The sequence below is a fragment of the Harpia harpyja genome, chromosome 2 (genome assembly GCF_026419915.1).
Source record: "Harpia harpyja isolate bHarHar1 chromosome 2, bHarHar1 primary haplotype, whole genome shotgun sequence".
NCBI classification, from domain to species: domain Eukaryota; kingdom Metazoa; phylum Chordata; class Aves; order Accipitriformes; family Accipitridae; genus Harpia; species Harpia harpyja.
In genome coordinates, this window is record NC_068941.1 from 31,921,308 (window position 1) to 31,947,868 (window position 26,561).

General features: G+C 37.4%; 1 protein-coding gene across 1 annotated transcript in view; it reads left to right on the plus strand.

The window, feature by feature from the left end:
• Positions 1 to 12,351, plus strand: part of PAPSS1 (3'-phosphoadenosine 5'-phosphosulfate synthase 1) — a 47,023-nt gene extending 34,672 nt beyond the window's left edge. The window contains exons 11-12 of the mRNA XM_052774933.1: positions 1,661 to 1,890; positions 11,522 to 12,351. Coding sequence (XP_052630893.1) covers positions 1,661 to 1,890; positions 11,522 to 11,660 — 369 coding nt within the window. The 3' untranslated portion in view covers positions 11,661 to 12,351. The remainder of the gene's footprint in view (positions 1 to 1,660; positions 1,891 to 11,521) is intronic.
• Positions 12,352 to 26,561: the final 14,210 nt, after the last annotated feature.

A 26,561-nucleotide genomic window follows, 5' to 3' on the forward strand; every position in this document is an offset into this window, starting at 1 on the left:
GTGCTTGACAGATGTTTTGACAGATGTTTATTACTGTTCAACTCGTGAAGCTATTTTACACTATGTAGTTACTGGGTAGACCCTTTAGTTTTGTGTGAAGGTAAGGCTGCACAAATAAGAAACTACTGTTATATACTTGTGGGTTTTTTAAACTCTTCTCTGAGTATCCTTTGGCAGATACTAAGCTGTATAGATGGTATGACAATTCATTTAGGGGAATACTTCCCAGTATGAGAACATATTCACATTTCCTGAAGTGGTGTGTCTTTGTTACCTGAAGTAATGCAATAGTTATTTTACTTTTCCTGTACTGTACAGTTAAATTTTCTACTGAAAATATTACATATAAAAATGAATTAAGAAAATTCACCAACAGTCCTATACCGTAATAAGTCTAAAACCTGCCATAAGTGTAACATATCTAACAGTCTAGGATCTAGTAAATACTGCAAACAGTCTTTGGGAGGAAAAAAGTCCTCTCCCCGTGTTTAGTAAGAGATGCATTTCTAAATAATTCAAAAGCATTTCTTTGGTTGTCAGGTGTGGATGATTGAATAGTCTGTGTGCAGAATTTCCTTTGAAGTATTTCTTTCTTTTTTTTTTTTTTTTTTTTTTTTTTACTTTCAGTAGTAACTGAGCTGTAAGGAAAAAAGTAAAAATCAAGTTGTTAGTTATGAAACCAGTCATTTTGAAATGTGCAGCGAAGTAATGTGGGAAAGCTGTTTGTCAATATTTACAATACTTCAAATATTAGGTGGAAGGAAGTTGGTGCATCCAAGCAAAAATTCAGTAAAGCTAAAGTTTCTGATTTTGACATTGGTTCCTCCCCAGTTCATATAGATGCGTTAGAATCAAATTATTTCAAAATGCTTGGGGAAAAGTGACTAAATATTTACTAAATCTAGAATTGCTTCATCAGTTTTCATCTTGGAAGCTTGTGCTATAAATAGGCAGTCTTAGTGCTCTGAAAGCCTACTCCAAGCGTTGATGTGCAGTATGTACCTAGTTTATATGTCCTTTGGGTTTTAATATTGATGCAGACTAAGTGTTAAAGTCCTGCCTCGGACAACATCCTTGCCACATGCACCAGGTGAAAATGCTGAGCTTGGGTAATTTTTCTTTTTTAATGTGTAGATAGATTGATTAGATCACTCGTGAACACTGTGTTTAAGTAGCCTATCTTGTCTTTCTTCCGATGAGATGTTTGACAGCTATCTGTTGGTCAGGGTGTCTTTTTAGAGAAATTACTGTGATTAAAATAGGGCAATGTACGGCTAGATCCCACTAAGCTTCCCAAAGCAGTTGCTTTTCCATTAATCTTTTATATAAAAGGAAAAGGACGGAGGGTGACAACATCAGGAAGAACTAGGCTAAGAAATGGATGAGCTCCATCTTTCTTGCCCTGATTATACTGTTCCAAACACTGTGCTAAAGTAACTTTTTAAGTATCCTAATGTGCAAATGAAACAGGGGAATAGTACACCTTAGTTGTAAGTTTGGTGGTGATTCACATAATTGGTTCTTTTTTCTGTTATGGCTCCATAATAAATATCATGTCTGATTAGGAAAAAAAGTGGTAATTATACAATGCATGCACATTTTAAGGGTGATATTTTGACAGTTTTCTTCTGTTAACTGTTTTAACCTGTCTCTGCTCTAGGTTCAGTGGCACTGCAGATCACGGATGGTTGCAGGAGCTAACTTCTACATTGTAGGGCGAGATCCAGCAGGGATGCCACACCCTGACACTGGGAAAGATCTGTATGAACCAACCCATGGTGCCAAAGTGTTGACAATGGCTCCAGGTCTCCGAGCACTGGAAATTGTACCCTTTAGAGTTGCAGCTTATAATAATAAGAAGAAGTGCATGGATTATTACGACTCTGATCAGTAAGTTGTATTTTTGTTTTAATACTTTTTGAGCAATAGCTGCCTTTTACCCCCCGCCCACATCAAAAAAAATTGTTTTTAATTAAATTCATATTGCTCAAAGATGGCAGTGTTTAGATGTGGTTTTAGATCATGAATCCAACTTGACTTCAGCATGATTTGGGTGTGGTTTCACAGCACAACTTACGTGATCCAACTTTAGCTGCCACTGGAATCTCCCCTTTTCCTCCCAGGTACTGGAGTTTCTCTAGTCCTGAAACATGTTGGCACAGATTGCTAAATCCACAGAAAAATATTACTATTTATTTTAATGGTAAGACTAGCTGTCTGCTGGTTTATCTTTCTAAATATGCTTCTCAGGTGTCAGGTTATGCATCAGATATGATGGAAGAGAAACAATGAGAGAGTGTAGCAGAGAGAAGATAGTAGACAGGAGAGAGTGACAAATAACTATTTGCTTTGTTTAACAATAATGCAAAATGATGGCCTAAGTCCATTTTATGTCCCAGGGTTTTCAGCTGGTTTTGTTTTGTTTTGGTTTGGTTTTTATCCAGTTACAGGACAGATAATTTCACCTTCTGCATGTTCCAGTATTATTTTTCACTTGTGTGGCATAGCGGAGTCCAAAACTCACTGTATCTGTTGCTGTGGTGCCTGTGAGTGGGATTGGGAAGATGGCTTGTCATTTTAGTTTAAACCTCTTTATTCAGATTATTGAACTGTACTTTTGTTTTACATCACACTGCAGTTGAAATTAGTACTGAAACACAAACTGCCAAGGAAGTTGTTTTTCTAAAATTACTTGGATTTTTTTATATTCTGACTATTTCCTACTGCTTCTAACTGAAGAAGTATGTCTATACAACACAGTTAACCTTTGAAAGCATGGAATCGTGATGGAAGCATGAAAACAGATTGGTCTGTAAAAATGTACCCATCTCTTATCCCTTGTTCTTCAGCTGCTTATGCTGCAGTTACACCGAGTATAAAAGCCTCCAAGGATGTCAGTGTGGCTTGTGACAATCAACCAACAAGTTTTATTCAGCAGCTTGTGTCTTTCTTACCATGAATTACACTTATTAGTAGATAGTGTGCTGGCTTAACCTTGATTGTAAGTTATGTAACTGCTTTGTTTCAGCAGTAAATTCCAAGCACCTGAATTAGTCTGCTTTTATTTTTAAAAGCCACAAAGTGTTATCATCTCTTACATAATTTAATATAACTATGGTATGTTCTTCTGTTTTTTGGAAATCATGAGCAGCATGATAAAGGCAAATGTGTTGAAACCTGACAAGAATTAAAACAGTTTCACTGTGTATTACTCTACGATGTCCATATGTGTTTAGAAATTTGATGATTTGCTACATTGCAGATGTTTTAAAATTGAAGATAATCAGGGAGGCTTATTTAGCAGTTGTAGTTTGCTGATGTTGTTCTTCCTGCCTTCTCCCTGCCCCATAGGCAGCATTCCAACGTAAGGTTCTCCTTAGTGCTGTGAAGCTTCTCTTTGGATGGCATTGCGGCAGGTTTTTTTTTTTTTTCCCCAGGTGAAGCTATGGACAGTAGCATCAGATCAGACCTATGCCCTGATATGTATGGTATTTTCATTAGGAGGAATAAAATCAGAGGAAAGGATACTCCTAGCATATATGACACCGAAGTCTTTTCCTAAACTTATTGCCTTTTAACTAGCTGTTGAACACTTTACTACCTTTGTGCCTTTCATTATTTGAGATGCATCTAGAAGTCCTCGTTGCTGTGCACAGTAACTAGATTGTGATGTAAATATTGCTAATTTTATGCAAACCTGTATACATTGTAACATAAGGTTCAAAAGGCTGTTGTAGATACTATGGGTATTTGTCCTGTTTGTTGTCCAAGTAATTCAGCAAGGTTTAGAAGATAAATGCACAAAGATTAAAGTGAAATAGTTATACTGGTGTGTCACTTAATAATTTGGAATAGAAGGGGAGTAGCAATGTGAGAGGCCAGAATTCCCATTGCATGGAACAGAATCTTTGTAGAAGAATATTGATTCTGTGATCATTGATACTATACTCTTAGCAGGATAGAGTTGGTATAGATAAAGGAGAGTAAAGCTGTACCTCTGTCACTAGCCAGAGAAAATGATAAAAAAAATCCCTGTGGTAACAGGTTTTGCCTTTTGTCACAGACCGCATTATGCACACCCTATTATCCTTTCATCATGCCTGTGGGCACCCTTTGGTTTGAGGCATTTTTCTTCTGTTTCTGTCACTGTCTTGCGAAAGAGACCATGCTGCTATTAGTGTGCAGTTTTGTCCTGCTGCTGTCAGAATGTAAGACCATATGTCCTGTCCTTCCCTAGATACTGTTCGTAAACTACAAGGGTGGACTGGAGTGTGGCAGCAATCCTCTAGATGGCAATGCAGACACATGCAGACTCCCTGAAGAAAGATATTATTGCTCCTGCTTGCCACAGACAGAACACTGTGGTAGGCTCCAGAGTTAGAGCTTGGGTGGGTGCAGCTGGCTGCATTTCAAGATAGTCTGTGTAATGCTGAAAATGTGGCAGAGTCCTGGACCATGTGGTGTTTGACTCTGTAAGAAGGATGGCAAGGAATAGAGGATTGTCTGGAAATATGAGAGGATCAGTACCGGTGGAAGACCCTTGGGTGTGAAATAGTGATGTTTGTGGAAATCTTTCCTGAGCTTACCACTTACCTGGTGAAAAACACAGCATGAAAATACAGGGAAGAGGGATGTATGCATAGAAGCATTCTTCTGACTTGTTTTGGAAATGGGTAACTTGATTTCTATTGCACCTTTAGCAGTTCTTTGAGGCTTGGAGACTTGACAGCCAACTAGGCAATTCAAGAATTTACATCACTAATGGATGCACGGAAGTTTATGGCAAGTGGGTTTTCCTTGGACTGAGCTATAGCTGAGCTGTGTGTCTTAGCTGCTGGAAGTAGTTATTGTCTCCCTGAGTAGTCATCTCTTGTATTCTTTCAGGCCTCCTAGAGTTCTCTATCTGGGGAGGTGCTTGTGAGAAGCCATAATGGACACCATCTGCTATCTTGGGTGTCTGTCTAATTTGGCAGAGTTGGACCCCCACCTGACTTGGCAGCAAAGACATGCAAAGGTTATTGCAGTTGGGCTCTTTGCTGACATTAGTGAATTACCCTTCTGCTTCTGACGGCAATCCCAAGCTATGGGGACAGTGGGGGATGAACCTTTGGCTAGTGGTGAGAGGTTACCAAAAACTTCATCCAACTGTCAAAAGGATGTCTGACAAGTTGGGGCTGCAGCATTAGCAGCGGCAGAGAGTTGCTTTGCTTGTGACATCTCTAAACATTCACGCTCAGCTTTTATAAGAAAGATGTAACACTTGGTGATAGCATTCCATGTATGCCTGTGGGGGTAGGTTTTCACATGCTGAATTGGTACTGGTCAGCTATGTACCATAAGATACTGGGCAACTATGTGATACCTTGCCGTGGCTAAGCTGCTCATGACCTGGTGGCAAGCCTGGGAAGCATCAAAAAGCCTACCACTGGCCCTGCCTCCAAATTAGTAACAAAGGCCTTTACTTCTCAGGTGTGCTGCCTGTGATTCTAAGAGGTCATTGTTCTTAAGGTCTTCAGCTCCCAAAGGTGTCCATGCAAGTGTAGGTTTGTGGAGCTGATATAGAAGTTAAGTTTGTTTCTCAATTCCATTAGTATCCTCCAGAACACATGTTACCCTTGGAGTTTTGGTAGACCTGGTATCTCTGCTTGGGAACAGTCTGGAGAACATGACTGTTAATTTTGAGTGTTAGGGCCTCGTGCTGCTGGGTAACAATGTTGAGCTGCTGTGGTGCTGTGTTGGAGCTGAAGTCACTTGGCAGCAGGTGTAGCTACATGTTTCCCTGTTTATAAGGAAAGGCAGAGGTATCCTGGTTGCATTCAGGGATAATCATGGAGCATTGCGTGTGAGGAAAGGGGGTAAGAAAAGACTGATGTAAAAGCCTTCATACTAGCTGCATGGCAATTGTAGTTGCAGAGTGGTGCACAAAGTTTAACTCATAAATTGTTAGACTAAAGTTACCCTTTAAAATATTAAGACATGTGAACACCCAATGACTTGAAATTATATTGGTATTTTACCTCATGAAGCCACCAGAATTTTTAATTTGTTTCTTGGACATCTTAGAACTAGGTGTAGCACCTCATGGAACCGCAGTCTTAAAACATATTTTTGAAAAAGATGTCTCTAAAACTAAGATTTAGGAAAGAGATTTGAGGAATGCATTTGAAGTGATGTATAGCAGCACAGGTAGAGCTAACTTAAATTTATTTTCCATTTGGTCAAAATGAGGATAATAAAAAAATTTCCCTTTTTATTGTTGCTGAAGTCAGACAGCAAGCCTAATCTAAGATTCTATGGGAAGTTTGAGCGTTTCCACTTGCATAGGATTCTGAAGAAATAATACATGTAGAAATTAGTATGAATATTGGTACAGTTCTTTGCTTATCATATTTTCTACCCTTTTAGATTTCATAGAATTTTTCATCAATAATTGAATACGTCCAAACATGTTTTGGAAAAGTTTATAGGTAGAATTCTAGTTATAATGGAGAAATTCCGAACGAATGTCTGATCTGCTAACCACTGTTAGACTGAAGTGTAAAGAAAAAAACCCAAAGAACCAAGCAACCAACAAAAACCACCCCACACCCCCAAATCCCCTACCCAATGCTGAAATCTCTTCAGAAGAACAGTTAGTGTGTTTCTTCAGCCCCAAAGGCTTCTCAAACAGTTACCACAGACAAGTGTAATTTGGGATTGGTGGCTTAATAATAGTAGTTGTTTGGGTGAGTAGAGATTCCCAGTTCTTTACAGAAGATCAGTCCTATAAAATGAAGCCACAGACTGCTGCTGAGAAAAAACTCAATTAAGAAAGGAAATTAGACTGGTAATGAAAAAAGCCACAGCAGTGTCTGGAAAAATGGATTTTTTTTTTTTTTTATTTTTTTTTTTTTGTCCTGAAGAAAACTGATGAGATCATTTTGGCTAAAAGAAACCCATAAGTAAAGTTACTGGAGCAGACTGTTCATGCTTTCTGTAAAATGTAAATGAAACACGGGTATCTGAAGAGGAGAGATTTTGACTTTATAGTTTATTCCCAGGACCTTTAATATGGTTGTCATGACTGCTTTAATACTATCAAGTCATATTTACAGAACAGGTGTTCCAACCAAGTACATACTGTTCCCAAATTTGTTTGGTGTGATACCTGATTTTTAAAGTGATAGTAAGAGGCTGAGATAAGCACACTTGACTGTCCTCCTTAATTTAGCTATGTGAAATATGGTTTCTCAATTAACATTTGTACATCATTTAGGATACATTGAAACTCTACAGCAGCTCAGAAGACTTAAACCCTCCTGCCAGTCAGAAAGGAATTTAATTCACAGCACGTAAAGGATTTGCTTTGCATACGTTGATATTAATCACTTTATTATGTTCTACTTTCACAAAGGGTTTCTTTATAGCCAGTTAGGTTTTGAACCTAGCTGATACTAGCTGCTTCATTCACCATCATGGGGCATTCTCAAGGCATAACATAGACTGACATAACAAAGACTTGACACTATAAGGGACAGCGTTCTTTTCCTGAAGGAGTTACAGTGTAAGTCATGACTTGATGCTTGAGAATTGTTAAAGGACTGAACCCCAGATAAGGAGTCTATGAATTGTCCTAGGAATTAATCAGATCTAAAGTTTACCAGTTGAGTAGAACATGGCAGTTGTTTTGAAGCCAGACCAGGGTGATTAAGTCATGTTATCGTTTTATTTCCATACATTTGTTTCCAAAAAACATATTTTTACAAACAGGCAAAACTAGGAATGAATGGTCTGTACTTTTATCGTGAGTCACTATGTAATATATTTTATACTTAGCTTAAACCTGTAGGGAATAATTCTTGAAGTGGAAAAAATATTCTACTCAGTCACTGTATTAAGGTACTGTATTGACACCTCAGAGATATGGCAGAGGTTTCCTGTAGGACTGCAGATATCTTCATGCAGTTGTTTCCCACTTGCAGACTGGCGATGATAACTTTGTTTTGTCACAAGAACTGTAAGGTCTTCAAAATCTTAGCCTCACACACTGCTCTTAGAGTGTTTGAGGTCATAACAAAGCACAAAGAGCTGTCATTGTTGCTGGGGTCACTTGTGGTGTTATAGTAAAAAATAACTACTGAATGCACAAAAAAAGTGAAATCCATTTAACATTAAAACAGTAGTCTTTGTAAAGGAAAGAAAGGGAAGAACTGGTGTACGAATTCTTAATCTTCTGTGCATGGTTTGTAGTGTTCTTTGAGTCTGATGCTCAGTTACTGGAATAGTTTGAAGATTAATAAATAGCACAAACTTGTTTCTATGTTATTCTGAATAAATCACTTACTGTTTTCCAAATATACAATATTATCTTGTGCATCTGTGGGTGTCTGTATATACATATAGCTCTGTGAGTGGAAGGAGGGCACAATCTGAAGTGTAAGAAAAGATTCCTTTTCTCCTTTTGCTAGATGTATGAGAGCACAGCAAAGTTATGTATTTTCTGTCTGCCTAGCCCTGTCCTCTATAAGGAGATTTCACAGCGTGTGTATGTAAGGCTTTTTCCACACTGTGAGTGTAATAGGGTTCTAGGATGCTATGCCATGCAGCAAATACCAGCCTCAATGTAATACGTTTCAAGACTGGTTTTCTGTTGACAAGTTTTTGTTGTGGATTTATTTCTGCCTTTTTTTCTGCTTTTTTTTTTTTTTTGAGAATGCTTTTAATTGCATTGGCACCAAATATTATGTCAATACTAGTCAAACTCAATTGGTAGTAAAAGGTCAAATCAATGTTACAAGCATTTACTAACATACAACGTGGCTCAAAGAAAGCTAATTCTAGCAGTCACTGAATAAAAATTTCAAAGTCACTTAACCCAAGCCTTTTCTAGGCATGGCATTTAAGTTTCATTGAGACTCATTCCAAATCTCACTTGAGAATGGAATTTGGATGGCTTTGGCATTTATATTTCATAGCAGCTTTAATGGTCAAATGTTTCCCCCTCATGTTCTGCTCAAATCGATTTTGTGTAGAGTAACTCCTAATATCCTCCAAATTCACTATGAACAAAATTACTTGACTCTTCTTTCTGGTTTTGTTTTTCCACAAAAGCAAATCACTCATACTGATTTGTTTTATTTCAAAATGCTCGTGGTTCACATCACACTACAGTGCCAGAACTGATAAGGTATTTCTGCTTAGTGGAAATTTCTGATATTCGAGAGATTTGATTTTTACCATTAGTAAAGACAATGAGTATTGAGTGGTTATTCAGATACTCTGTTTTAGGTATAAAAGTGGAGGTTAAACTGGAAACAATAAAATTGCAAATGCAGTAATTTTTTAAAAAGGCAAAAATTACTGTGTTGTTTCAGCATACAGTATATATTGTCAAAGCTCCATTTGAGTCACTTTAGTGATTACTAATTAAGGTTTGTTTGGGTTTTTTTTAAAGAAAAACCCATTCAGAAGAGAAGTTTGGGATAACGAGAGGGCCTCATTAGTACTTTTGTACTTTTTTAATAGTATTTTTGAAATATTTCTAGAAATGTTATGAGATGCTGAATGTGGTACATTTCTTAAATGATCCTCGCTCATGTTTTTCTTTCCTTTTCTTGTAGTTTCTAGAGAACTCCTTAGCTTCTTTTCATGTTTCTCTCTTTCGTGATATCTCCGATTTCTAGAGCTGCTTTTTGTGCAACTAGGGATAAGAAGAAGCTAAATGAATTAGGGGTCTTATTGAAGCAAGCTTATATGGCATATCTATTGTCTCAGTACCTTTATTTCACTTGTAGGGCATGGGAGGAAGTTGAGTGTTTTTCTGAAAACAACAGGCAAAGAGGGGATAAAGCAGCAAACTTTTTTTTTTTTAATGCCCAAACTTTGGTATTGCTACCACACTGTGGAGAAAACCACACATGGAGAAACCTTATAGCACTCGCTTTACTCTTCTCTTCCTGATCATCTGAAGACTTAGTATTTTTTGCTAGAATTAACCAGTCTTATCACTTCCCCACATATATTTTATAGAAACAGTTCTTTGCAAAGAATGCAAGTTACCTTCAAGCAGTGTTATTGAACAGTAGGCATCTCTCTGCAAAGGAACAAAATTTTCAGGTGTTATAAATAGCAGTGACATAAATTTTTCTCCTATGGGCTTAGATGAACTTCAAGTTTTCATTTTTATGTAATTTATATTTTGCAGAGTTGAAGCACAGTAGGGGTTTTTGCCTTGTTGTGACACTTCAGGAGCCCACAGTCCTGAATTGAGAGCAATAAGAAAAGAGCCAGTATGGCAGTGCTGCTGTGTAAATGTATACAACCCAAATCAAAAAGTTATGGGGCTAGTGGTTTTGTGAAAGGGAACTGTGGAATGCTTTCTGCGTCTTGCTTACTTCCATACCCTACTGAGCATAGCTCAGCACTTAGAGCCAAGTTCTGCCCTCTGATGCACACACTTGGCTCCTGTTTCTGTCTAAGCCACATGCATCTGAGATCAATACTTGGCTTTTATTTTAAACAGACAAGTAAAGAATGAATAATGCATACATGTTGCAAATTGAGCAAATCATGAAAGTAAAATTGCATATTTAATTTAAGAATACGTAATTTTTCCTTTGGTGCATTTGGTAGAACTCTGGCATTCTTGTCTTGTTTTTACTGTTTCAGTCTTGTGAGGAGTAAGAGTTTAACTTACGGAGCTTTTGCTGCTTATGACCACATACCTGAGAAGTTAATATTAATTTAGATTGCCATGTTAACAATGATAAACAATCCTGATCTAGGTTCATTTGTCCAACTAAATTCTGTTTTTTAAGGAAAAACATCTTTAGGGGAAGATATTTTTATTATTCCCCTGCTTTTTTCTTTATTTTGAACTGTATGAGCCGCATTAATGATAGGCATATATAGGTATATGCGTGCTCAGTGGCTTGCAGTGGCCCAGCTATGGAGCTTGCCTCTAGACTCTGAGGCTTTTACTTTCCCTGTTCTGCAAACTGTCCTTCACTAAGATTTCATGCAATGTTGTTTTTTCACATTCACTAGTGGCGCTGAAATTACCTTCTCCAACCAGCACTGGAACCTTCAACCAGCACAGAGGGCTGGTGTGCTTCTGTGGCAAGGGTGAGGTATAAAATAGGATGGCTGCTGTTGTTTGGCAGAGCGCTGAGACAAGAGGTGGAGGAGATGTTCCTCTCTCAACAGCAGTTCCCTGTTTCCTCATAGAGAGTGAGCCAGGCTAGATGGAACCACAGACTCAATTCAGTCCACAGGAGATCAGTTGGACCATGCTGCTAAACCTCGGGAGTTACCCAAGCTGAATATTGTAGAGGGTGTATATTCTAGAGATTTATTGGCATTGCTGGCCAAATGTCTGGAAATGACAGTTGCTATATAGCATTATACCCCAAGAAGAAATTTATAAAGTATCAAGAAAGCAGAAGGAATATAAGCAACTTTGCCTGCTTTTAAAATATGTTCTTTTTTCCTCCCTCCTTGCTCCTCTCCCTCTCCCCCCTTGCCCCCACTCCTACTCTCTCAGCCATGAAGACTTTGAATTTATATCGGGGACCCGCATGCGCAAGCTGGCTCGAGAAGGACAAAACCCGCCGGAAGGCTTCATGGCTCCTAAGGCTTGGACTGTGCTGACAGAATACTACAAATCCTTGGAGAAGGCTTAGGCCTCTTATTAACTGCAGATCAACCTTTGACGCCTGATTTATTTACGAGAAGGGGACCACACAGTCACCGTTCATGTTGCTTTGTTGTGGTGTCTGTCAGGAAGTTCTTCTCTGAAAACAGACTCTTTCTCCCTAACTTAGCATCATTCTTTGCCTATCCTTATGGGTTCTATTATGTCCTGGCACCTAACTAGCTGCTGGTTTTAATGTCTTCTCTTTTATTACAGTTAATATTCTTGCAGTAGGATTTTTAATTCTTGTCTTTTTTTATATTTTACTGCCTCTGTCCTATGAGTTCTGCAGCTGTTAAATAGATGCAGCTTTTTTCATATGTTATTTAAACTGCTGGGTAGTGTCTGGTTTTAGTAGTTTGTAGGATAAAACGTAATGGTTAAACCCTTAACAATGGATAGATTATCTATAAAAAGAAAAAGTAAATAAGTTTTAAAATATCCATAAAAGTGTCCTCATGTTTATCTCATCATCATCTCCAGAAGCACTTAATATTAATTTCTCCTTATATGTAATCAAAAAGCAGAGATTTTTATGTAGCATAATTAAACTTTTTTGCTTTCTTTGTTTAGTTTCGGACTTCATTGCATTGTCCGGTGATTCTCTTCTGCTGTGGACCTGTAAAGATGGCCAAGTAATGAATAAAAGAAAATATCTAGTTTTCGCTTTGAATTGATAACTAATCCATATATATATATTTTTTTTTATATATGCTTGTTGCCATAGGTGTCAGTAGGGAATATTTTATTTCATTTGATATAACTTGCTGGTTTTCAGTTCCAGATACACTTGTTCAGCCTACTACAACTTTAAAAAAAATAAGGCAGACCAACCTTGAAATCATGTTTAATTATTGCAAGAAAAATAATAAAAAAAAAAATCCTTAGATCTTGGCATTTCCTGTGGTACAAATGCATAGTCCTGAAGTTAATTTTCTGGCGATTTTTCAAGGTCTCCAAAGAGTAATCTCCTTCTCTTGGTTCAGCTTTGCTTTCTTGAAAGACAAAGCATATATTCTTCTAGGATTCTTCAAAAATCTTTAAGTTGGTCAATTCAGTATGTGAAACATTAACTGCTAAAGGAAAACATAAAAAATGAAATGTAAAATACTTCTTTAAGTGTAAAGTAACGCTGACCTATTGAGATCTTTTCAAGCATTTGCAGCTGATCAGTGGAACAGTCATAATCCCTCTTAGTCTATTAGCTAGAAACTATCCTTCTCACAGAAACTTACTTTCTGTTGTTAAACAGCATACATAGGAGGCACCAGCTCAAAACTGTTTTTAGAATGTTGATGCTGGGCTCCTACTGAGCCCGGATGAAGCATATGTTCATCTAGATTTTTTGGATGGGGGAAAGGTTGTGATGAGGGGACCTGTGTAACGAATGGGACTAATGCTACTTGCAAGCTTTGTTTGCTTGTTCATAGTAGTATTTAAGACAAATGCTTTGATAATTACTTCCTTCTCTTTTCTTCCTCCATCTCTTTGAAGAGATGTAGAAAGTATCTTTTAATGGGACTCTTACCTCTGATAGGAAGTAAGGCAGAAATGGGAAAAGATAAGAGGCATGTTTATTAGTGAACCACAACTACTTGTGACTGTGTTTTGGTAGTGTAAAGCTTATTTCTTCAGAATTGCTGAACAGATTTTCTTCAAATTTGGCTTTCTTTTTAGATTGTATCAATATGTAGGATGTGTGAAATCCAGAAGAAAGAGTCAGTTCATCTGTGTGCAGCTGTTCATGCAAAACTTCAAGTTTAAGCATGAAGGTGAACAAGAGTTATTGGCTGCTAAAATGGGATTTGCTGTTGGAAGTTGGAGTTTGGACTCTTTGCTGTCAGGTTTGATTTTACTGCTAGCTATGATGAAAGATAATAAAAATATTTTGGCAGAATACCAAACACAGGTGAAAGTCTACAGAAGTTTTAAAAATGCTCTGTGTGCTATATGAAGTCTGGAAAATAAGTGGGAGTGGTGAGCATGAATGTGAATCATCCTGTAAAGTTCATTAAGAAGCAGGAATCCCTTCAAGCAAATTAATACAGTGATAACAAGTAGATCCTAGTTTTCATACTTAGTTGGTTCGATGCTGAGGCCCTGTTATAGTACTTCTGGAAATCATTCCTTGCAAGGCTCTGTATTAAACAAGCTTTCAGGCTTATGCTAACATTGAGCCAGGAGCCACGGCATTCCCAGCATAATGCAGATTATAAGAACAGGAGTGTCTGGTCAATTTGTGGGCACTTGCTTTATACAACAGTATTTTCCTGTATCATATGAGTTTTCACCATAGACTTCAAGTTCTTCTTCTTGTCTGCAGCTGCCTTATTTAAGGAAGCTGTACTTACAGGAAAGGGCTACCCCAGAAATTATTCTTTTGCCAGTGTGTCTCTTTCTTTAGCTTTTCTCTACCTTATCTCAGTCGGTAGAGTTGTCAGTTGGCCAGTCTTAACATTCTGTTTTTAACAGTAGGTTCAACTTCATTAAGGTTGCTATGGCATTTGAGGCTCTTCTGAGACAACAGTTGTGTGTCTTCTAGGAGGCAGCAACAGGACTAATGAGGTAATGGTTGTTGCACCCAACACCTGTCTTCCTGCACCTGCTCTGTCACCAAAGAGCAATGACCTCAGGAACATGCTGTACAAAAGTAATAATACTCTTGAACCATGTGATGGGTGTGAGGACCTAACATTCTAGCTGGGAAAATAAAAAGCTCCATTGTCTCATTTCTTCAGTTCCTAACCCAACTTTTTTTTACTGGAAAAATACTGGTATGTACATGAATCATGAATCTAAGCAGTTATATAGGTGTGTTCTTTTCTTATGAAGAACAGAAAAATCAAACTTCCAAGTATGTCCTTTATCTAAAGGTCATTTTGCTTTAGCAATCAAGAGGAGTTTTACTCTGTTCATTAAGATGAAAAATGTCAAAAAGTATTCCCCCTGCCTTCCACTTTCTGCATCTACATTGATCTACTGTGTAAGTGGTTCTTTACCTGCTACTCTTGCACAGGATAATTTATGGCTATTATCCTGTGCTTTTTGTACAGTGTCAGGATGATTATTCACTTCTAGCTGATCATTCTGATGTATTGGACGTGATGTATGAAAATAACACCCTTGATCTGTATGGCTGATACAAGTGCAATCTGGACCCAGTTTTACAAAATACAAGGATTAATGAGGTAGGTGGAGACTACCAAACCCTAATCCTTGGGGTTAAATAAATGGTACAAAATCACTACCTTTCCTAGGTGAAATTATTAATTCCAGATGACTTTGATTCCTACAGTACCTATGAGCAACTCAAGAAAAAGGCAAGTTTTTTGTAAAGAACCTCATGGCTGAGAATTTTGTTTTCGTATGTGAGATCCCATATGCCTGTTTTTGACTAATATGAATGTTCAGGGTAACTTTTAAAGTAAGGCTCTACAGGTTGTGATGGAAAAATAGTAGATGAATGCCGAGGATCCCGACTTCTGTCTGATTTTTTAATTTTTTTTTTAATAGGGGATCTGAGCAGTAACAACTCAGTAATACATCAGAGATGCCAAATGGAAAATGTAGACTAGGTCATAGGTTTTTTTAGATGCAGCTTAGAGCTAACCAAGCTTCTACATCTGGAATAATTCAGTAGAAGCCAGGACAGGGAGGAGATGAGTGGATGTCTTGGCATGGTGGTGGTGGAAACAGAACACGGTTACCATAAGCTGCATAGCGAATACTGTAATTGGCTTCAGTTTGGACCTCCCTTGTATTTCATATTTCCTTAAATTCAAAAAATTCCACAGGTGGGTGACACAGAGGGTTAAACTTACTGCCTTTCCATGCTACAAAAAGAATAAAAGTTACTTTGAGCGTCCTGACCAAATACTAACAGAGTAGTCCAGATCCTTTTGCCTTCCTGACAGATTAAAAGTGCTAATCAATGTATTACTTTACCTGTAAATGCTAACAGCTTCAAAAACAAGTGTGTGTGTGTGTCACTTTCAGTATTTACACACACAGCATCCCTTTTATCTCAGGTCATGAATCTTTAAGCTTTCGTACTAGGCACTGTAGGAACACAGAAAAAAGCTCTCATCTCTGCTTCCCTGTGAGTCAGAAGATAAGTTTACTGCATCTATGGCACCATCTCCAAAGACAGGGAAAGCGAAAACTATTCCTTCACTTAATATAGGGGAATCCACAGGGAAAAACAAGATGGAAAATGAATCTTCATTTAACTTTGCACGCACGGCTGTTTATCCATCTATAGGAATGGGATTTACTGTGGTGCTTGAACACTAGTAAGAAATGTGTAGGAATGGTATTCTACTCCTTAAACCTGACACAGAATCCTTTACTACCACCTGTAAAATAATAGGGTCTTCAGCCTGGAGTGAGTTGGCCAGGTTAAATGCTAGAATGAAAGCAACCAATAGCTCAGAATTAGTATTTTGTTGTTCTTTATGAATTGGTCTTGGAAACTTGCTTATCAAAACTCCTGATTTAGATGCTGTTAAAAAGGACAGGGACACTAGTTCCATTTTTTTTCATGTTTAGAGTTTTTTTACAAGATGGAGCTGAGAAGCTAGATTGCCAAGGGTAAATTTAAAGCCTTCAATGGCCACTTCATTGGATATGAGAGTTCCTTGCCAGCAGCCAAACAGGTATTGGGTAAACATGTGATTTAAAGGAAGACTGTGATGATGTTTCTGCTCAGTTGTGTTGGTTTACCTTGAAGAAAGCCAGAGGGCTGGAATAGCAGGGCCTCTTTTAAGTTTGCTTTGTCATTTCACAAAAAACTTTTTGATTATGAATATAGCTGGATTTTTACTAGGCTTTTGAAGTGTCCAGTGAAGGGTTTTCTTTGTGTCTCCTGCAAGCTCTGTGTCTGCTCTTGTGGTATTAGGATTTTTTTTACCTGTATCCCTTTTCATTATTTAGTCTTTATTAAAATAACTTTTTTTCCTCTTTATGGGAGGGTATATATGTGCATGAGCCTGAATCATGCCTTCAACATTTCCAGAGCTGTTTGTCCTAGAAACCTCATCTTGATATCATTTTGAAGTTGAGGGGGGAAGGCAACTACACTGAAAGCTAGAAAACACTGCTTTAAAGCCACATCTGGAATTCTTAGACAGTAAATGGCTCCAACTTAAAACAGAAAATACAGAGATTTTATATGCCATAAAACTCAAGGAACCTTGGATTCAGTATAAGGACTGTCACCCGACCTTCATGTTAAAATCCATCTAAACAATGCTTTGAAGTATGATTGTAGTCAGAATGCTACCTGTCTATGTATAAAAGGAGAACAAAAATTAAAAAAAATCAGTTTTGGTATAAACTTCAGTGGGGTGGAAATAGTGCCCAAATCTTGCTTTTATCTTCTGCAAAGCAAGCTGTTTTTTCTGTGGAGTCCTATGCTCACCACTCTGAAATTGCATTGTATGAGAAGAATACAAACACTTTGGTCATATCCACTTATGTTCATCTCATGACAGCAGTTATGATTGCAAGTAAAAGACTTCCAGTCTAAGCTGTGAGTTTTCAGTTTTTGCTGAGCACCTGCAGATCTTCAGGCTTTCCACCGAGATGACCTGTGTCTGAATTTTTGTGGTGTAAAGCAATTATTTCTGTAATGGTTGACAATAAAGTCTGTTGCAATAATTGTGATGAGACAGATGAGAGACACCAGTATCCATGTGTTAATATTCCCTGAATGCTGTTGGTGCATTTTATTTATTACAAAATATGACATTTTGTTCAGGAGGACAAACCCACTCCTCTAACCTGGAAACATTTCTCTGATTTCAGGAGTGCTCCTCAAAGAAAGAGAAAACGTTTAGGCTTTTGTACTATTAATTTGATTTCATCAACAGCTTTCTCAAAGGGTTAAGTGGAAGCAGAAGAGACTCCTTGACCCTTAAACATTGGGTTCAAATGGCTTGCCTGTTGTAGAATGGAAAACTGCAGACGGATAATCCATGGAAGGTTGTTTGCAGGATTGCTCATGTGTCATTGAGTTCTGCCTTGTTTATAGTTCATCTACCACCTGTGAAAAACAATATTTTGATCATTTGATTCAATTATTTCCAGACAATGAAGACAATCATGAGACAAGATCATGTTTAAGCATAACTTTCCACTAGGAAAAAGTTTCGCACTATTATAGTTTATATTTAAACAGGATACAGTCTGAAAGATCCAGTGTTATAATTATATGAGCAAAAATTTCCTGTCATACTACATGACAGCAGAGCAATAAACATGCCATCAGAGTGAACATCAGAAGTACAGTGCAAAATGCTAAGTATTATTGACACTTCTTCATTAGAGACAGTTATTTATAAATCCTTTGTTCATTATTTTGTCAAGGAAAAATACTGCTGCTTTCTGAAAACGGAAAATCTGTTTGCCTTACTTGGTAGTTAGAGACACTCAGAATGGCAGTGATTCTTCATAGTTTTTACTGTTTTGCTGTGAGTATTTTTAAATACATGCACACTTCTGAGATCCACAGTGAAATGGCTTTGCAAAGAACATTAAAGTTTTGAAGTTTTTCTTTGTAAATTTTCTTTGCTGTTTTGCTACTACTTGTAGTAGTTTGGTCATTTTTGCCTCTGTACAAAGAAAAAAAAGTCTCATAAAGGTCAATCTTATGTAGAGATTAGGTACAGAGTTTTCATTAACTATAAAAACAACTATAGCTGGTTTCCTTTTCATACAAGCTTTTGGTTCAGGGATGTCCTTCATTCATGTTGTGAGGATTTCTTGTCAAGTACTTCATGTGCTGGAGAAAAGTATATTTAAAGATGGTGAGTTGGTGGTACATAATTCCGGGATAGCCTCAATCAAGCACTAACAATAAAAGACCACATTTTGTAATATGTAATTCTTTCAAAAGAATATTGTGCCTTTTCTATAATCATAGTTGGGATATAAATGGAAATTCAAAGCAGCATGTTGTGTCTAAAAGATGTGCAGAAAGAAATGAACGTTCTTCAGTCAGTGGTTTTCTAGAAAAAAAAAGCTTCCTTTTCACATTTTTAATGTACTCAAAAAATTAAACATAAATGTCCTGATCTTTCCATTTCTATATTTAAAGATGTGCCTTGATGGGGGAACCAACATGTTTTCTCTCTTTTATTCAAACAGTTACATTGTCTTCAGTTCGGGGATTTGCAGAATATTGGCAATGAACTGAAAATTGTGGTCTGTCTAGACCAATCCTACACTAGACAGTTTCAAACAAGCAAAATCATCCTTTCATTTAGACATAGTTAATTGACTTTTTTCACCTGTATGTAACTTGCAACAGCTCCTCATTTCAGATTTTTCTACATAACTGTGTAACTAATGAAAGAAAGTTCAGCCTCTTCATCCATTCTTGGTTTGATTATTATCCTACATGTGTCTGTAGATCTTGAAGCTAATGCTAAGGAAGTAGGTACTTTTCCACATTGATTTTATGACATTAACTCTGGAAGACATCATTGATGTTCATCAATGTGAACTTGAAGAAGGATCTGGCTGCCTGTGGAGAAATGAATCTGATTGTATTGAGAGCCTGCAGAGTGTGTGCTAACTCTTCTCTCTAAGTCTATGACTGAACGTTTGAATACACAGAGCCTTTTTTTTTGACAGAAAAGGGGTAAGTCACTGTTTTCTCAAATGTGACACAATGGGGGTTTCCAAAGAAATAGACTTCTCTTACCTAGCCAAATAAAGACAACAATGTAAAGTAGGAGTTTTTTAGCCAGTGGCTTACAAAATGATCAATACAAATTAAAGGCGGCCTGCCCACTAAAACCCAGAGACTTGTGCCTGTGTATATCCCCAGAGACACTACAATGAATATGAAGAATTCCAGCATTGAAGAGGATTTTATACAGTATGAATTTATTATGCATTTCATGATTCCTGTGGAATTTTCAATGTCTGCTCAATCTCCACGTGCAATTTTAATAAAATATGTGCTCATAGTACATTCTGCTCTTGTATCTTTTTCTTCCTCTTCTCATAAAATACTCTGTTATTGTTTCAGGCTGAAAATTTTCTTGACTTGGATGTGCCGAGGGAAGCATCGCAGTTTACAAGGGAACTCGTGCAGTTTACGGTTTCATCAGTCAGCTGTGAAAGCTATGAGAGAAGAGGCTGGAGAGTGTTCTGTGACAATGGAGTTTCTGATTTTGGTCAGGGCCAGTATGACAGGGGCCTACAATCTTTTTTTAGTTTGCAGACTACTACAGGTGTGTAGGGGTTTTTTGTTTGGTTTTTCTTTTGTTTTAGTAAGCATTAGACAGCTTGTAATCTTGTTGTTTAGTTATCTTTTGAGGTTCCTTTAATGGCAGCCTGTGAGCCTTTCTAGGAACTGCAGCTCACAAGTTTAAAACCATTGCTCTAGAATAACAGTTAATAAGTTTTCATGAATTTTGTCTATATAAAATTACAAAGTACAGAAGCATTCAAAGAAACAAGTATAAAAATAAAAGGAAAGAATAAAAGAAGCTTATAAATGGAGTAGGCAGTATTTGAGGGGTTAGCATGTTCCCATTTAGGCCAAACTCCCTTTTACATCCACCACATACAAGAATGTTGCTGGTATATATTGGCTCTCTGGGTTTGTACACTACCACAAATGCAGGTGAGAACTGAGTGAAAGCTAAGACAATAGCTCCAAACCAACCAAGGCTTAGAAGGCAAGCATCTGAAGGAAAGACGATTCCTGCCCTCAAGTTAAACAAGTGGAACAAAAGAGGAACTGAAACCCTGAACTTTGGGACTGGATCTCTTGTACATTAGCTGTGGAGTTGGAGCCAAGACAAATACCACCACTTTGGTGGGATGTTCATCTAGAATAGTCTTGTGTAAACAAAATGTTGAACGTTGTCAGTGTAAGAAGAAATCGTGTAGAGTACTAATGTTCTTCCACTTGCTTTTCTCATTAGAAAAGCAAGCATTGTCTGCCATGTGACTGCTGCCTTAACCTTGGCTGCTTTGGGATTGTTTGTCTTGGGCCTGACAGCCTTGACCTTTCTTACTTAGGGTTTACCTGGACTCTAGCTATCTTTGTGGGGCACCAGGAGTTGGTTCTCTTTGGAGTCTCAGCTGCTTTCTCACTGTGGCAGATGCTGGATCTCTTTCACAGCCGGATTTTTTGGGTTTCCTGAGCGTGCTTTTCAGTGAGCTTTGCTATTTTTACCATCTCTGGAGCACGTTTTCATGGTCTGTGATTTTTTGGGGGGTGGGTTGTTTTGTTGGGGTTTTTTTGCTCCCCCCTCATATTTGTGGAGCTGTGAGCAACAGTTACTGTTGTATGAACCAAAGTGTCCTAGTTCACCATCTCTCTATGCTTCTACTGCTGCTTTTCATGTTACAGCTTCCAATCAACAGCCTACTTGCTGAGAAAGGGGGAAAGCCTTGATATTGTGCAAGCACTGTCCAGCAATAGCCAAATCATCAGTGTGTTACCAATACTGTTTTAGTTGCAAATCCAAAACACAGAGCCGTGTGGGCTGCTGTAAAGAAAGTTAACTCTATCCCAACCAAACCCAATAAACCTTTGCTGCGTAACTAGAGCAGTGGAGGCTGGAACAGCTGCAGCTCCAGAAGTCCTGAGATTTTTCCATATTGGGCAGAAACTGCTCTTCTGATATAGCCAGAGAGATGGTAAAGATAATTGCAATTGCTTGTGACTGCTCTACTTCCATATGCTTCTATCTCTTCTTTTATATGCTTCTATCTATGGAACACCAAGTAGCAATGCAAGTGTGAAGCCTGCTGAAAGAATTTGTTCCAGATCTGGAAGAGCAGCACTGCAAGTATTTGTAGGATTTTTTTTACTTTTGCTATGATATATCACACTGTTAGTATAACAATCAGTATGGTTTCTCCTCAAAAATTAGGAAGAACAGTACGAGCTTAAGTGACATGGAACCCACTGAAATTCTGAACAGAAATCAAGAAAGTGAGGAGCTCTGAATTACCTTTTTCTCTTAATAATACATACTTCATCTTTTGATTGCACCTTTCTGTTGTTCTATATTTTGTTTTCTCTAATGCTTCCATGGTGAGCAATATGGATCAAAGAGATTAAACCTTGTTTGCTACTAATCTGATATAAAGGCCATGATTCTTCAGTATTTCAAGGTAAAATGATAAATAATCATGGTAGTGAGGAAAACTTCCTTGTTTGCAGTATGATGCAATTAAGCCGCATCTGGTAGCACTTCATTTGCAAACATAGAACTGTTCTAACACCATCCATGGTACTGATGCACAAACTGGGAAATAATCAAAAAGGCGTATTTGTTACAGGCTTCATTGGAAACAAAGAGCAAAAGAGAGGCCCGCTGTTCTCCGAGTAGAAACAAACCAATCCTGCAATGAGTGGGAGGGATGGGGGAACATTAAAACTTCAAATCAGCACGGACAAAATACTAAAGGAATTTAGTGTTTTCACTAATATTGGTCTTAAACAGGGTTCTTTACTAAAGAACTGATTGCATAAAAGCTGGAAGATTAAGCTTGTTCAAAGAACTGAGCATCACTGTTTCTTGTTTTTAAACTGACTTTCAATTCTCTAAGAGCTGCTAAATTTGTTTTAATTAACAGCACTTTTGAATTGTAGGACAGAAAAGTGCATTTGGAAAGTGGTAAGTTTCTTGGCGTTTTAGATTTTTCCCTTGTCTCTGGTACCATGAGTGTTTTCAACCCAGCCTGAAAATATAAAGCTGAATCAGACTGATGGTTATTACCCATGAGCATATCTTTGAGCTCTGTCACAGCCTCTCTGTGGGCTTGTTGACCTTGCACTAGGGGTAAAAGCAGATCTGCCCTTACTGTTCATGCTCTGGGACTAATTTAATGGGTGCAGTGCAAAATGCTATGTAGAATTCTGTGAGAACAGGCTGCTATGGGAACAGCTGGCTTAGCATGTTCTTGCCTTGGTAGACTTTCAAGCCACTTGGACCTTCTTCTGTGGCAGTCAGTGCTGGCAAATGCCCTCTTATGTTCAGAGGTGAATCTTGTCCCTGGAAAAGTCATTTTGTAAGTGCAAAAAAAGGGCATTGCAGTTTTACCGCAGGAGTCAGTACTTGATCTTTTCCTGACACTGCTGAACAGGCCTTGCTGTCTTGAATGACTTAATTGGAAGATTGGAATATTGTCGAAAACTTCAGCGGTTGCTGAGGGATTTCTTTTTCCCCTTCTGTCCTACTTGGTAAAATTGAACAGTCTCTGTAAATATGTGTCAAAGAATAAAAGTCTTCCCTTTGCAGAGTTCTGCTGAACAAGCAGGACTGTATTGGTCTTCCTCAGAATTAAATACCAGCCAGACCTGCTGTTCATGTGTGACATGCTTATTTGCCTTTGCTCTGATCTTCTGCCCAAATAAAAAAGCAGGAACTGAATAGGATTTAATTATGGGCTTATTAAGCTTTCTTTTATGCAGACAGTTGTGGAGTGTATATTTATCTGAGTAAAACTTGAAACATGGTCCTTTCTGCTCTCCATTTTCTCTTTTTAAGAAAGAGATATCTAGCCACTGATGTTTGTTTTCTTGTTTTTTGTTTTGTTTCCTTCTGACAGAAGCCTACATTTAGTGTGATGACATCAGACTACTTCTGTCATAAAGAAAATAATGAATTATTAATTTCTTTCTCACTGTAAGTCCTAAGCAAAAATATTTGCATTTTTGTTTCTGGTGTATGTAGTTTTATAGGGTTCTGTTTCATCTTAAGGAATTCTTATTTCTCAGAGTGTGAGGGGCATAAAATTAGACTAGATTCATCTTTCTGCTGTTTGATAGGGCTTTTCATTGCTTCTTGGAAGAACTTGCCAAATCTAACTTCTATAATTTTTGGTTTTCTGGTTTCTCTGGATTTATACTAAATGATACTTATCCTTATCACCCATAAACCAAAGTGTTTTACTGGTGGCTTAACCAGTTCAATTAACATTAAAACCAAACATAATCTTCAGCCATCTTTAGAAGCAAAATTTTTTTTTAAACTCAATTTGTATTAATTTTTCTTGTTGTGATGATTTTCTCATTTACTGGGAATGTGCACTAGAAATGCTAGCCTGTTTCTACAGGACAATTTCCCTGATGGGTGAGCAAGGTGTACTCAATATGGTGAAATTGTGTTACTAGGTGAGTTTTATCCTAACTTATGATCAAGAGGTGAGTTTGTTACTGAACCTTTCTGGCTTGCAGAATTAGTTGTGTAGAGATCTAGCGTTAAGTGTTATTTAGTAGGAATCACATAATGAGAAATGCAAGAGAGCTTTTTTGTAAAAAAACTCTGCCTGTAATATAAAGATTTTTGATAATGAAGTAACCATTGGGAGGCATTTTTTTTTCTTCAGTGTTGTTCACATTCAAGAGATACTAAGGTATTTGTAAATGTTTCTATGTACACGTCTAGATAGAGAGGTGAAAAGAGAAGAAGTATCTTAACCACAACATATGTTTCTATTGAGTTTCATCTGTTTTCTTCAGTGACAAAGCCACATGATTGTTGACTATCCCTTTTGGGATTGCAGGCTAATACAGATATGGAAGAATGAGCTGGATGCCATATTGCTTAATCAGCTAAGTGGTTGGTTAGTCTGGTTATTTTGTGCAAAGGACAGATGCATAGCCTCTGGCAGAAGTAATAGAACATGATTTTTCAGATCCTGTCATTCTTTCTCTGCCGGCAGTTGGGAAAAAGATACATGCTATACAACAAAATTTTGCATATTGAAAGTCAGTAGTATGAAAATCAGTGGGGAAGAGCAAACTGTGTCTTTTTCAGTGTTGGAATGTTTCTTGGAGATTAAGGGAGTATACAGAATATCATTTAAACCACTTTCAGGTTACTCGCTCCCGTTGTGAAAGTTACCTAGACATATCTCTTAGGCCACTTAATGTTGTCATTACAGAACAAAGTCAACATATAACACCTAAGGGAAGCTTTTATCATTCAAGATGGTGTCCTCCCTGCTCAGAGAAGCTCGTTCAGTGTGGTTTTGCAATACTTTGTTTTAACTTAATTGTGCATGTACAATGGCAAAGAAAGAATAGTTAACATCACTGAGAAAAGTTTTCCTGGTAAGCCAAAGGTAAAGAGACTTTTACTGTGTATAGATTTTGTTACTATTCAGGATTTCATAAAGGCCATTTTAGGTTCAAGCAAAGCTCTTAAATTTTTTTTTCTCTTGTAATACATAGAATGGAAAAATCATGGTTTGAATTAGCTTGATATTCATGGAGATTATATCAAGGAAAAAGTCCACTGTTAACTTTTATTTAGTTACTTGGTAAAATTCAGTTTGGTGTCATTTTAAGAGATTAATTCTATTCTATAACACTGAGGAGTTCCGTGAGAATTAACTTTCCAAGTAGGTATAACTTTGTCCCACATTTAGGAATTTTTTTCTATTTAAGCCAATGGCAACTCTTGAAGACATTATGTCCCTGATGATACAAGGGTATTTTTCTCTGTGTCCAGTTTTTTAAGTTGCAGCACAAATGAATGTTAAAGATTTCATAGGACTTGATTGTCCTTTTCTCTTATGCCAGAGAATATGCTGGCTATATTAATGAGAAAATGTTTCACACCTGAAAGTAGTAGTAAAGGAGAAAATGGGAGACTGATATGAAAGAAAATTCACAAATGTATGCATTTGTGCATAAAAAAAAAAAAAAAAAAAAAGCCTGTTCTATTGCTATGTAACAGAAATGTCATGAATTAAAAATAGTCCATTAACTGAATTGGCAGATCATCCTGGAAAGAAAAGGGTCACGTAGAATAATCTCTGGAAAAAGAAATCAAGATAGTTTCCTGGAATTTGTTTAGCTTGGGATCCTAATAGTACCCCTGGGTAAATCCATCCATGACTCTTTTCCACCTTCTTCTGTTGTTACTCTTCCATCAACCCCATTTCCCTCTCTATTTTGATCTTGTATTTTGTTCTGATGTGTCTTATGATTCTGTGTTCAGGACTATTGTGGTTAAGAGATACGAAACTTGTTATTGTGCACAAACTTGGTATTTGACAAACTAAAACCTTCTGCACTTGATTACGTGCTAGCAATTAATGTCCTTAATTTTATTTAATACTTTTAGATTATTAGAACACATCATTTGAATACATTATTTTTGCAGCTTTCACATCCCCAATTTAATTTTTGTCTATATGTTAAACTTTGGAACTAGATAATCTCAGAGAAAACCTTATTTGTTTAGCAATGATGGCAGCAGAACACTTTTGGAGCCAAAGTGTAGCATGACTAATGGTTATTAGAAGGGAGTCTATGCTTTTCTGTCTTTAAGCACAATGGTAAATTCTGTCCCTGTACAGAAGGCTAATAAAGGCTTGCTTACCACTTGATCAGAAAATCCACACTGATGGAAACAGGTGTTGCTTTGCTGACTTCATGGGAGCAATGCAAATGTACACATTTGGATTTGGCTCAGAAACTTGAAGCGTTGTTGGTCCTTGAAGGTTCAAGTGGAGAACAGGCCTTTTAGCCTGGTCTTTGCATAAGAGTGAATTTTACCCTGGGTATATGGATTATCCTACATAAAAGGCCTTCATCCCTTTTTACCATATGGTTAAAACACATATACATATTTTTTCTGTTACCTCCAGGCACTGTGAAGCAGCTGGTATTAATGAATAAAAATAGCCAACAAAATCATGGCATATGATTGCTAGGAGGAACAATTTATAGCCAGGAGTCTTGTAGATTACTAGAAAGAAGAAAAAAGGAACAATCCCCAAAACACATGACCTCTGAAAGCATGTATGAACTCTAAGTTTCATCTGCACTTCGGGCACCTGTATGCTCAAGGCAACAGAATAAGGAACTGATTAGAAGATATTAATTCTATTCCTATTGTTAAAAATT